The sequence below is a fragment of the Choloepus didactylus genome, chromosome 4, assembly GCF_015220235.1.
Source record: "Choloepus didactylus isolate mChoDid1 chromosome 4, mChoDid1.pri, whole genome shotgun sequence".
Taxonomy (NCBI): Eukaryota; Metazoa; Chordata; class Mammalia; order Pilosa; family Megalonychidae; genus Choloepus; species Choloepus didactylus.
Window position 1 is genome coordinate 126,092,043 of NC_051310.1, and position 13,315 is coordinate 126,105,357.

At 35.7% G+C, this 13,315-nt stretch overlaps 1 protein-coding gene across 6 annotated transcripts in view; it reads right to left on the minus strand.

Annotated features, from left to right (window-relative positions):
• The window catches only part of UNC13C (unc-13 homolog C), a 740,073-nt gene that overhangs the window by 404,042 nt on the left and 322,716 nt on the right, over positions 1-13,315 (minus strand). For all 6 annotated transcript variants that reach the window (XM_037833921.1, XM_037833918.1, XM_037833916.1 and 3 more), the window contains 3 exons: positions 7,385-7,554; positions 4,444-4,559; positions 2,588-2,751 (listed from right to left, as the gene is read on the minus strand). In XM_037833921.1, the coding sequence (XP_037689849.1) occupies positions 2,588-2,751; positions 4,444-4,559; positions 7,385-7,554 (450 nt within the window). The remainder of the gene's footprint in view (positions 1-2,587; positions 2,752-4,443; positions 4,560-7,384; positions 7,555-13,315) is intronic.

Sequence of the window (13,315 nt, forward strand, 5' to 3'; positions counted from 1 at the left end):
TTAAGATAATTTCATTGAAGGCTTTTTTTTTTTTGGGTATGCCCACATTGTTGTTTTCTTCATTGGTATTTTCTGGATTTTTATATACTTCCTTTGTATGGATCATCATTTTCTGTTTCTTCATTTGTCTTGTCCTCTTGTTACACTGCATATTTTAATATTTTAAAATGTTAACTCTGGGATTTGCTCTTTTGGATGTCTGTTTCCAGTTTTGTAAGAAACTAGTGAAAAGACAGATTTTCTTGAGCTTTGGCCCTCCTATCAGGAAGGTCTGCCTAAGTTGAATGCAGTGTGCAGGATTTTCCCTGTCTTACTAGGTCTCTGTCTGCTCCTGGGCTTCTGATTATTAGTTGTTTGGGAGTTTCCCTGTTCACAGGAGTTTGGTTGTCCCATCTGTTTCCTAAGGGACAAACCTCCCTCTCCTGGGTATCTGAAGCCAGCAGGCCTTTGTCCCAGACTGTCTGCTTCTATAGTTTTGTTTTGTTTTACATTCATTCCATTGTCTCACACTGCTTTTGCCTGGATAGCATATTCTTGGAGGAGGGTCCACCCCAGGAAGGATCCTCTCAATTTGATGTTTTCCAACCAAAACATGGCCTGGGAACCACAAAGTCAGTCAGACCAGCTCCAAAAATGCCCTGTGGTGGGAGTCAGGAAGGGTGCCCGAACTATTTCTCCGACAGCTTCCCAAAGCTGAGCTTTCCTGGCCTGCCCAGCAAATGTAGCCCTTCAGTTAACTGTCTATGGCAGCCCTGAGGAATCTCTGCATCTTTAATTCTCCACCACCTCTGACCCTGTCCAGGGAGGGTTGAAACAATGGCTACCACCAACTTTATCTGGGACAGGTTGAAACAATAGCTGCCCTCATAGCTGGGACCCAGGGAATCTGAATTTGCTAATCAAAAGCCATGATAAGTGATAAGCCATGTCCACTCCTAGTCTTGGGGAAGAGGATTTTTATGTCCACTTCTGTTCCCAGCAAGCTAGCCAGGACGGGTCCCCACGGTGGTCAGCCACAAAAGTGGGGGATGGATGCCGGTAGCTGCCACATGAAGAGAACAATTTACAGTTCTTTACAGTGATTTATCAGCCTCTTCCTCCCACTCTTCCATTGATACTGTATAATGTTCTTCTGGCCTCTGGAGTTTTAAAATAGCTGTTTCAGACAGTTCCTGCCTGTTTAATAGTTGTTTTGGTGGAAGGATTGTGTCCCAGAGCTCCCTACTCCACCAACTTCCCTGGAAGTCCTATATCAACATAGTTGCATTTTAATTGTGTTAAAGTTTATACTAGGTGCTCTGCTAAGCCATTGGCACAGGGAAAAAGCAGATGCCAAAGTCAAAGACTCCATTATGGCTGCACAATTGTGGCTGTATCAAAAAAGAATGAGCTCCCTGTTACTGGTTGTGTGCAAGCAGAGGGATAATGATCACCAGTCAGGGATGCAATAGCAGGATTCCCTGCTTTGGGATGGTGGGTTCAATTAGGTAACCTCTCAAGTCCCTCTTGAACATAAGTAACTATAATTATTTAGCATCAGAACATTCTGTAAACTGAAAAGGCACACTCAATTTATTTAACAGTAACAAAAAACACTCATTCTTTCATAAGCTGTTCTAGAGTTATTAACAGTGATTAAATGCTGTGAATAGTAAATTTGGAAAGGGAGGACTGAATTTTGCTCCAATCCACATACACATTAAGATGGCTGAAAATAATTGCTCATCTGGATCAGCATTCACTCAGCTCACATGAAATTCTGATCTTACCATTAATATGAAAGAAAAGTTCTCTAATATAGGCATATAAATAGTCTACATATCACACATGGTATATACCTGAACCAAATGCCCTAACAAACTTCGACTAAGTTTCAGAAACTAAACTATGGGCAAGTAATGATGCATTTCCAAATCCTTACTGAAAATCCTCAGCAAGGGCTGCCTGTCAATGCAGGACACTTTTGCAGTACCACACCTAGTATAGTGACTGGGGGGTTCCATGGGTGCTAAATAGATCTTCATTTTACCGAATTAGCAGCACTGATTTAAATACAGGAAGCAATGACATAGTCCAATGTTAGGGACAAGACACTAATGGCTCTGATGTGCCTCTGACACTAACTGGCTTTATAACCTTGGACAGAGCACTTTGATAATCAGGGCTTAAATTTCCTCCGATATCAAACAAGGCACTGGTTTCAGACTTTGGAATGTTTGAGCATCAACTGTGGGGCCTGTTAAAACAGAGTGCTTGGCTCCCCCTTCAGAGATTCTGATTCAGTAGGTCTGGGATTGGGCCCAATATTTGGCATTTGTGAAAAGTCCCCAAGTGCTTCTGCTGCTGCTGCTGCTCTGGGAGCACACTTTCAGAACAGAATAAGGGCTGGGAAGATGGTAGCAGTGAATTACAAATTCATTAAGCACTTCTAAAGCTAGAAGAAAAAGTGTGGTCAGCAAACTAACATTAAAATGCAATTGTCTCTTTAATCAAAATTTCATTTGAATTAGAAGTGAGGTGAAAACTTTTTCGTCTTTTTAGATTACAACAGAGATTTTTGATCATGTAAATGTTCTACAGTACTTACGTCATAGCCTGATAAATGGATTCAATCCCATAACGCATGGCAAATTCATCCACTATTTCTTGGGAAGCATCGTCAAAGAAAACCTTCCACGCTTCATCCCCTTTCACCTCTGGGATTTTCACTCCACCATTAGATTTTACCTCAGTCAAGTAATGGAAGAGATTCTAAAAGTAAGAGGGTCTTCAATTGTTCAGTGATTCCTCAGAATAGGCCAGAAATATTTAACTGCAACTTTAAGTAAAACAAACTTGTGTAATAATTGCTTCTAATGTTTTATCGGCATCTACAGCCAATAGGAATATCTTGGACTTTTATTCTAACTCACCTCATCTTTTATGCAAAATGTGCTTTGATTTCTGATTGTATCTATACAGAATAATTGGTTTAAATATTTTGTTCGTACCAAGATATTTTCGAAAGGAAGTAAAAGTTTTGGCATGTAAACATTTCTACATGCTAGAAAATGTTTTGCATTCATGAGCTCTGAGTAAAGTCACAGTGTCCTGGAAAAATAATGTGATTAGGGCTATGTTTAATATAGCATTTAGTTATGTAAATAAGGGGATTTTGCACAAAAATTATAGGAAACGGCAATAATTGAGACTGAAAATAAATGCTTCAGAATTTTTTAATGAAAAAAATCACTATCCACAATTCCTTTTGGCTTCTAACAAGATTAGGAACTGCTGCAGGGATGCAGCCTGGGTCAACTGAAGGAACTTTCTTAGTTTGCAATCCTTTCTGGTACTTGGACCAGCAAGAAAGACTTTGAAAAGCAAAGGATAAGGCTATTCCTCTGATCCTGAATCTTCTCTGCCCATACTTTAAGGCCGCAGATGGCTCCTTAACTCATGCCTGACCCACCCTTCTTGAATGATACCACCAACTAAACTGTACTCAGGAAATGAGGCCTAGGTCCTGCATCTAATTACTTATGTAATATGTAAATGACAAGCACTGTTCTTTGTTTCTTCTTTCACAAATTGGGGATACAAATAATTACATACATAAATTTTCATAGATAAATTTAGAAAAAATAATATGTAAAAGAACAAAGATTCCTTCAGCTGCCCATTTCTGTCTCGGAAAGGCTCTCTCTCTTTACTTCTTTGAACACGGGGAAAGGTACATTCTTCACCTTTACCTCCTATTTTTTGATTAATGAGACAAGTATCATTTGCATCAGAGATAGGCTCTGGTGACACCTATAACTTAGCTTTCAGGTGCAAAGCATCCAACAGACACCCGAGATTCTTTGTGTATCTATACTGAGGCACACAAGGGAACTAGTAAATCTGACCTTTGGATTCAGGTAGGGTGGTCTCCACTCCCCCTGGTCCAACCAGGCCCTTCCTTTTGGCCCCCCAAAAGCCACTCATATAACAGCAGCATTTTTCTATTTCTATTGTTATAAACAATACTCATAATTAAATCTTCAGTAAAATCTGAGCACTAATTTATGGTTCTCAAGAACAATCACGGTTTGAATCCTCTCTTGCATTATTCTTTAATACTTTGTGTTGGCTCATTTCTTCAATGAATACTTTAACACTCTTCTTCCTCCTTGTAAGAATGGAAATTTACTTTGGTCTATTTTTTGCATTATCATTTTATTGCCCTGTTTATTAATACCTGCCTCATGGGCTTAGTCCAAACTCTCCTCAGCCAACAACCTCTTCATGTGGCTTTATGATCCCCTAGCCCATCACTTGCTATAGTATTGTACACAGAGTATGAAACTGCAGTATCAAATCCATATACGTAATTCAATGATTTTATAAATCAAATATTTTACTGTATAACCAAGACCAATATCTTGTCTAGTTTTATTTTTAAAATAATTCAAATTTATTTACCTCATGTAAACATGTATATTGCATATGATATGGAGCAACCTTCTCCTCTCCTTTTATTTCCACATTGATTTTCAATCGAATGGCCCCAGATACAGCTGACTTATCTGTCCGTTTCTCTGATGAAGCAAAACAAGCAGTCAGTCATGTTCAGCAATATCATATTTCTCATACAAGTTCTTGAGAGCTTAAGGAAAAGGCTCAAGTAGCTAAATGTCATTTTTCTAGAACAGGCTCGATTATCAAGTAACTATAATGATTCTCCTAAATACAATTTAAAATATTTGCCTATTTTCTTGTTGTGTGGATAAACTACATTGTAGATACTACAAACATAAAAACTTCATCAGGATACCCTACCATTCTCATATAAATTTTTGTGTATTTTATCATTTTATACAAGTAAAAATAATTATTTGGACAACTGAAGGCAAGATAATTTAAATATACTGTTACCAGAAAACTATTTTAATCTAAAAACTTCAACTGCTTGGTTTCTTCTTATTTCTTTCCGTGCTTAAAAAAATACATATATTAAGTAATAGTTTCTTTCTCAGTGATTCATTAAGGCCTACAGCCCACAGCCTGTATTTACCGATGGGTGTTAGATTACTGCTTTGTTGAATGGGATCAATATGTAATCAATTCAACCAAATAGCTTGTGTCTCTGTGTGTTGAATGTGGGTCTGTGGGTGTATCAGTGGTTTTCAAAGAAACACAGGCAGAGTCACAAATTCCTAGGTTGTGAATGTAGGTAGGGGACCTAAGTTTGACATCCATTTTGCACATGAAATATAAAGAGGTGACATTTCACAAATAAAACATAAGGAGGTAAAGTGACACAAAGTTAGGGGTAATGACTTCCACTGCCCTCTTTCAAACACAAATATATTTTTAGCCACATAATATAACAGTTAAATCATGACGATTACTTTCTTCTTGTTGAACCTTGGCTGACTTCTCATTTTTACTATTTAATAGTCATTGTATTGCATATATTCTTCCCTTAGGAATGCTAAAATCATGAGGTTTTATTTCCTACAGGCTGGGAGATAGTTGAAACTCAACAAATGTTAATGTCCTGTGCTGGGGCCAAGAGAAATACAAGTAATGGGGCTCCTTTTGCCACAGACAACTTTCCAGAGCCCCAGAGAAGCTTTACTGATTGCTTGATTTTACCTATCATCATCCCAGCGGATTCATGGGAAACAGGCTGTGCTTGGATGGCCAGGGCTATGGCCAAATCTTCCTCTGTATGGTGGAATAAATTTTAAATGATGAGAAAGGAGAAAAGTTGAACGAAGAATAAAAATATGGTATTTGTGTGGACGGAGCCCAGTGAGGGGTTTTACACATAGCTAAATCCGTTTCTCTCTCTCTCTTTCTCTCTTTAAAGGTTAAACATAAATGAGGGCAAAAAAAGTACTAACCGACGGTGAATAAGCAAAGGCTCACAGTGTTGTATTCCTTCATATTTTCCTCTTATAGATTGAAGGGCACTTTCAGCTCAAGAACTGGATAACTGATTTTATTAACAGCACATTCAAATTCCTCCGCACACTAAATTTACCCATGAATATGCTGAGACTATACCCTCTGTCAAGAAAAATTTGAGGAATTTCTGTTCTGAATTATACCTTTACTATCTCAATTCAAGGACATGCTAACTTATTACAGAAAAATTATTTATGTGTAAGTATCATCTTTACCTTTACCTCTTTAATTAAAAACACAGTGTATATTAGTTAATGGCCTGATTTTATCCTTGCCTAACATATCTGTGCTCATTTACAGTTATTTAATAGTGTAAACAAGATGTTGGAAGATACTTATTTTAACTGAGGTTAAAAAAATCCACTCTAATAATGTAGAAGTACCAATTTATATGTCAGAAATATTCTGTTTATAGATGTTTCTCTCTTCTTTACAGATTTCCTTAAAATAAAATACTTTTTGATAATGAATTGTTAGTCTATTTTAATCATGTATTCAGATAAGTAATACCTCTTCCTGCCATTAAAATACTAAATAATTTACAGTTTCATTCATTCTAGGTAAATTTTTCTTTTTACTTTGTCAACTATTACATTATTCAAAGTGTTAGGTTTTTGAAAAGTCAAAAGCAATCTTTAATTTGCTAAAATATACTAGTATACTGAACAGTCACTTTTCATAACCCTGGGACTGTGTAAACCCCTCTCTGATTTTCAGTCAGCCAGCCCTCAAAAGTTTAATTAAAACATTCCAGGAGATATGATTAAAAAATCTTTGGATCATATTCTTTATAGAAAATGAGGTAAATCATAAATTTTACTATTACTAAATCAGTATTAAAGATTCTAGATTATCATTAGATTCTAGTAAAAGCCAAATTAAAATTTATCTTTACTTATTTCCTAGTTCCACAAATACATTGCATTTCAAAAACAAAATCATGCCAATTAAACATATATCTTCATCATCAGAGTTAGTACAAGTACACACAGAGTATTTGGCTTTGCCAAATAAGCTTATTTTTATATCATCATTTGAAAGATAGACAAAATATATTATTTATTGCAAAATTTTCATTAAGGGGTCAGAAGGAAATAAGTTGACCAGTATTAAAACATAGGTTGATTGTTTTCCATAGATTTGGTCAAGTTTTTTAAAGCTATATTTTATGAATTAAGAATGGGAAAAAATTTCCCCCTAAAAGACATCCAGATAATTCTTTAAAAAGCTTTTCTCTTTCCATCTCAAATTTGCCAGTATCTTTCAATACTTCTGAACTTATATGTATAATTATCACTTTCAGTATCTAATGAAACTAAACTACCTGAAATCCAACAGAATGCTATAGAAGGCAACTGACAATTTTTAATCTATAGGAGAATATAATACATGCCATAGATAGTCTGGAATTTTATGTAACTATTTTTCAAGTAGATATAAATATAGTCACCTAAGTTGTACCAGACATCCATTTCTCCACTCAGGGTCCTCACTTCTACAATTGTTTGTCCCAGAAAATCATCTGACTCCTTTTTGAAGTGTTGCTTGACTCTAGATTTTATGTCATCATCTTCATCCCACACTCTGACTTTGATGCGGTCTGTGGAGTTATGGCACTCACTGAAAATAAATGTGGATAAGTTAGCAACCATCTATAATTGCACCAAAAGTCATCTGATATTTTAAATCTATATAATCTGGAAAGACAGCATACAGTACATAATAATTGAGATTTTTCCACTGGTCCATCCCATCCATGGGATATTGCAGTTATCATAGTTATTGAATAAAAATTATATTAGTTAAATGACATTAATAAGGGACAATCCTATCCCATTCTATCTTATTTCACTTAATTGAATTAGATATAATCATATATGGGTCATAAAGTCTTTGCTTTGGGTGTTTTCACTTATGACATATTTCCTATCTGCAACAGGTATCTTGACCAACATATCCAAGCTCAGAAAATTCTGCACTATGAATATAAAGTTTATTTTATTGCAATGAGTGTTGAGAAAGCAGACTTCACAGAGTATAAAATGACACAATATAGTTACATGCAAGTACTTAATAATACTGAAAATCCAAACATATAGGATACTGTTTGATCAAGTCAAAGTAGAGCAAAACTTCTACTTTTTAAAAGAATAAATGGCACATTCTAATTTGTCCCTTATTTCCATGTTTTTGTTTTGTTGTTTTTGTCAAAGCCAACTACTTAGTGCCTAAACCATATTATTGTCTTTCCTGACCCTATAAATTTTGTATACACTTCCCCATGCATAGACCTGTCTACCTTCCTTCTCTGTTAACTAACCATTCTTTAAGAATCAACTAGTCACCTGTTTTATATAACTTTTTCTCCAGCTTTTTGAACCAGTTTGTCATGATCAACCCTAAGCTCTGAATATACTCTGTGTATTCATTCACTCCAGCATAGGAGTTGTTAACCTGGGGATCATGGATGAGTTCAGAGGGTCCCTAAACTTGGATTTAACAACAACAAAAAAAAACAAAAACTATTTTCCTTCAATTATGAATATAGGCAACAAACTACAGCAACATTTTCAAGTGTCTATTTACATTATGTCACCAATAGAAATCATGCATACTTACATATAACCTCACAAGTATTATGGATCGTGAATTCTCATTTATACCTATCATTACAGTTCTAACTATATTTCAGTATAACTGATTTTCAATACTACATATTTTGTTTTATGCATCTAAAAAACATAATTTTGAGAAGGGAACCATAGTCTTCACCAGACTGCCAAGTGGGTCCACAGTGCAAAAATATTTTAAGGACTCCTGATAGTATACTGTGTCTCCCAATAATCTATGAGGCAAGTAATCTTGTACATATAAGATTAGGATGTGGAGTGTGACACGACTATGTGCAAATCCTAGTCCCACCATTTCTACTTAACCCAGGAGTTTTCATCTTAGAACAATTCAGCAATTTCTGAGAGCACATTTGGTTGCACAAAACTTGGGGACACTATTGACACAGGAAAGTCCTGTACAATTTAAAATGTCCCATTAGACATTAATGAAAGTAGAAAACCTCAGCTTGGAATCTCACGCTTTTACTAAAACACAGCAAATATTTTGCATGTTTTTTACTAGCTACGGAACTTTCCTGGAAAGCAATGGGTATGTAAATTGCTTTCAAAGAACAGTTTTTGTTGCTGTTCAGAACTTTACCATGGCTTGTTCTCCATTCTGAAAAGTTACATTACCTAAGTCAAAGCTACTCAAAATACTGGAGTCTAGTCTTTTTCTCAGTTAATACTTGAAACAGTCACATTCACACTGATTCTGTCAATAGGGGAAAGCATGTGTCTACCAAACTGTATATTCTAGGGTAGTAGTGTCTGAGCCCATACATATTGAAATACATATTAGAACATTTTTATTTCTCCTTTATATTACAGCTGGGACACTATATTGATTTTTTGAAATTATATTTGTAGATATGGTTAAATTAGATATTATTTTGTTTCACCATAGAAAGGAATCATTATGAATTATTTTATATAAAAACAGGCATTGGGTCTGATAGGGTTGAGAACTGCTATTTCTACTTGAGTTAACTGCTATGAATCTCAGTTTCCTTGTCTATAAAATGGCTGGACACATAGCATGCATTTGATCTATATTAGTAATTATTATTAAAATGTCATTATCCTCTAAGTTCTTTTTGAAGTCAGAAGTATGCTCATTAATATCGATTCCTGGCACAGTTTTTAGCATCTGTCACTCAACAAAAAAAACCCACCAAGTTTTACCAAAATAAGACCACCTTTACTATTTTTGAAGGAAAAGTAATTTTACCATTTTTAGAAATATATTTATGGAAAATATTTTCCAATTTTGATTGCTTTATTAGTAAAATGTCATGGAAACAGTGAGGGGAGGAGTAATTAATCCATGGTACTGGCCCACAGCAGGTAGCAAAGCCCAAGGACAGCAGGCTGAATGGATAAACGCAGCACAGCTGTTGGCCATCTATCTACTCAGAATTCTACATGAACACACACCAAAAACTATTACAGAAAGGGTGTTTGGACTGTGATATCTTGTGTAATTTGTCGAAAAAATTTAAAATAGAAGTGGATGAGATTTTAATTTCTTTGTTATCACAAAGTTAAAAAAAAAAAAAAAAGTCTTCTGGTAGAAATATGAAAACACACACACACACACACACACACACAAACAAACAAACCCAAAACAGCATACACACAACTAGCCCACTTACCTCACTGATATCTTAGAAAAGGAATGAAAAAAAAAAAAACTCAGAGTAGCAGGAAAAATAGTTATCATTGCTGTAAATATAAAACTCAAAATATTATAAAGGCAGAAAGATGTCCCTTTTTGTCACCTTTTGATAAAAATAAATCACCAGAGCTCAGGTAAGCCCTAGAAGACAGATTTGATATATTTTTTTTAACTTCAAATACCAGGCATAATAAACAAGCTCTAGATCATAGATACTAATCATTTCTAGAACTCATTATTTAATAAGATAAAATATTGTCTCGTGAATAATTTTTGGTGTAGTTTTATTATTAAAATAAGATAGGATTTTTAGCTGATTTAATATATACACAAATAGTAATCCACATAAAATAATATTACATGTATGTATAGATGCACATATATATACACATACACATATATACACACATTGTAAGCACTTCCTCTCTGTATACATAAATATGTCTATATGTACATATACATTATGCATACATATATGTTATATAGCAACAGGGGAGAGGGAGAATACTATTTTTCCACATTTCTGTTAGAAACAGCTCTTTGTTTGGTACTAGATGGAAGCCCACTTTTCAAAGAAACAGCCCGCATTTCCATTAAGTTTCTTCATAAATATGCTTTGTGTTTTCTGTTTATTATGACTTTAAGAGTTCAATATTCCCTTATCTATACCTCTATCTATCCATCCATTCACCCATTTAGCATTCATTTTGAGGTAACATAAAAGTGAGCAATATGATGCAGTGGCTATATTCTGGGGAATTGTTCTTTTGGCAATAGTGGTGGTGGAGGCTTTAGTTTTTTGAGATAGTGTTTCTGGTATTCCATTCTGAGGGGCAAAAATGTTGATGAGCAGCCACAATGGTGTTTTCTCCAAAGAAGCCCCACAATGTAACTGGGCATTGCTCCTGCTTCATCAGCTGGCACTTTGACCTCTCCAAAGATTCTCAAGTGACCTAACAGTTTATAAAATAATCTTTTTGTGCATAAACTAACCAGAGTGGATCCTATTGTTTGCAACTAAGAATACTGACTAATGCAATACTTTTTAAAGGATGAAGGGAGCTGCAAGTAACAAACTAAAATGTGGAATTGACACTGTGGTGGAGATGATGGGGACGGGCAGTGTCAGGCTGGAAAGTCAATACACTTGATTTGCAACAGCAAAACAGCTGGTCAATCTGTTGCTTGCTGTACCTGGAAATCCAGACCATATGCCAATTGAGGTTTTTTTTTTTATTAGTAGGCAATCGTAGGAATAAAATTCAGACTGTTGGCATGTGCTTATTAAATCTTGTCAGTTTGAAAAGCATACTGCGAGAGAGAGGCATTCAAACTAGAGCTAGTTGGTCTACAAGCAGAGATGCACGGGAACACAGCTATGCCACAAGAGGCTCACTCTGTGCCCTGCAGTGTAAATTGACTCAGAATATAATTTGGATCCCTGCAGGGTTGAGAAAAGCCAGCTGTTTCTGTATCCAAAAATGTTATCTATATAAGCAGATGCTTCTAAGTAAAACTTCTAAAAGAGATAAAATTGTTGTTCAGGCTTTTTCAAACACCTTCCTTTAGAAGTTCTCTGAATGAGAATGAGAAGGAATTTAGTGGCAAAATCTGGTGAAGGATTTTGCACTCTCACCTTGGTGTATTATTTTGCAAGGCCTGAAGCAGCACACATTAGGTTGAGAGAGAGGGATACATTAGAACAGAGCAGGCAGCAGCAAAAGCTAAAATTTCCAGGCTTATGTAGTTACTCATTCATAAAATTGCCTTGAAGTACATAGCCTGTAAACCTGGTAAATTTTCCAGAGAACAGAATTGACAAAGGTCCTTCAGATTTGGCTGACTACATTTGTTTTTAAAGTAATTCCTGGGTCCCTGATGTCATAGCAATAGGAAGTGGGCTGGAAGTAGAGTAACCTACCCACCACTACTTGCTGGCTTTCCTGGGATAGTCCCAATTTATGGGTATTGTAGATGATACAACACCTTTTAATTATTTTAAAGTCCCCTATCCCTCTTTCACTTTGCAGAGTACCCACCCCAAGCATAAGCATTAACAATAATGGGCAAGGAAGGTCTGCCCAGATGCAAAATGAAGGAGTCAGAAGAAAATGAATAAAAGGTATTCACACAGAAAGAAGTACCAGGGACTGCCAGATTGGCTAATCAAGTAACTACCTGAGCTAATAGGCCCAGGAAGTCGTGACTATTCCTTTCCAGCAAGACTCTATGTTTGCTATGTACCAGGAACAGCCAGGCATTTCCCTTTTCCCCTCTTATGGAATGGGAATTTTTAAATTGCTGTTATCTTCTTTCCTCCCTGCAATTATACATTGGAAGTGTTGGAGGAAGATGAATGGATCATAAATAACCAAACCTGGAGCTGATGGTGAGACTATGTATGACCCAAAGTTTCTGGACTTCAAGCTAAATGCAGTAACTGGATATAATTTTGGGATTGCCTATCTTGGAAAAGAGGGGATGAATTCATTTCAAGTAAACATATGGTAGAAAGGTTTTATATAAATGTTGAATAATCAGGAGGTAGACTATAGTAGACACCATAAGCCCATCCCCCTTGTTTTTCAAGCTTTTACACAATTTTACAGTCTCCTTTGCAACTAGAGATGACCATGTGACACAGTTCTGACCAATGAGAAATAAGCACGAGTCTTCTGGTTTTCTCACTTCTGTTTTCTTAGTTTTACCAACATGCGTGTAGAGCAGCCTTCACTAAAGATGGTAAAACAGAGATAGACTGAGCCGCGTTCCTTGATGGAATACTTAAGTTACCATTCTTGCCCCAAAATTCCTATACCTGGAATTCTTGTTGAATGCAATAAATAAGCCTCTAAAATTGTGGCTTAATGTGAAACAGAATGCAATCTTGAAAGAATTAAGTGAGAAAAGAAAAAAACACCTAGTAACTTTACATTCGATTATACAGGAAATGATTTTAAATATGTTTAATTTATGAACTGTTACTATTTTTTTTTACCTGCTGTGTTTTATGGCATTCCTTAATTATTTAAAATGTGTTTTGTAAGCCTAGACTTTACATAAATACAAAGATTTACATTTCAGATGAAAA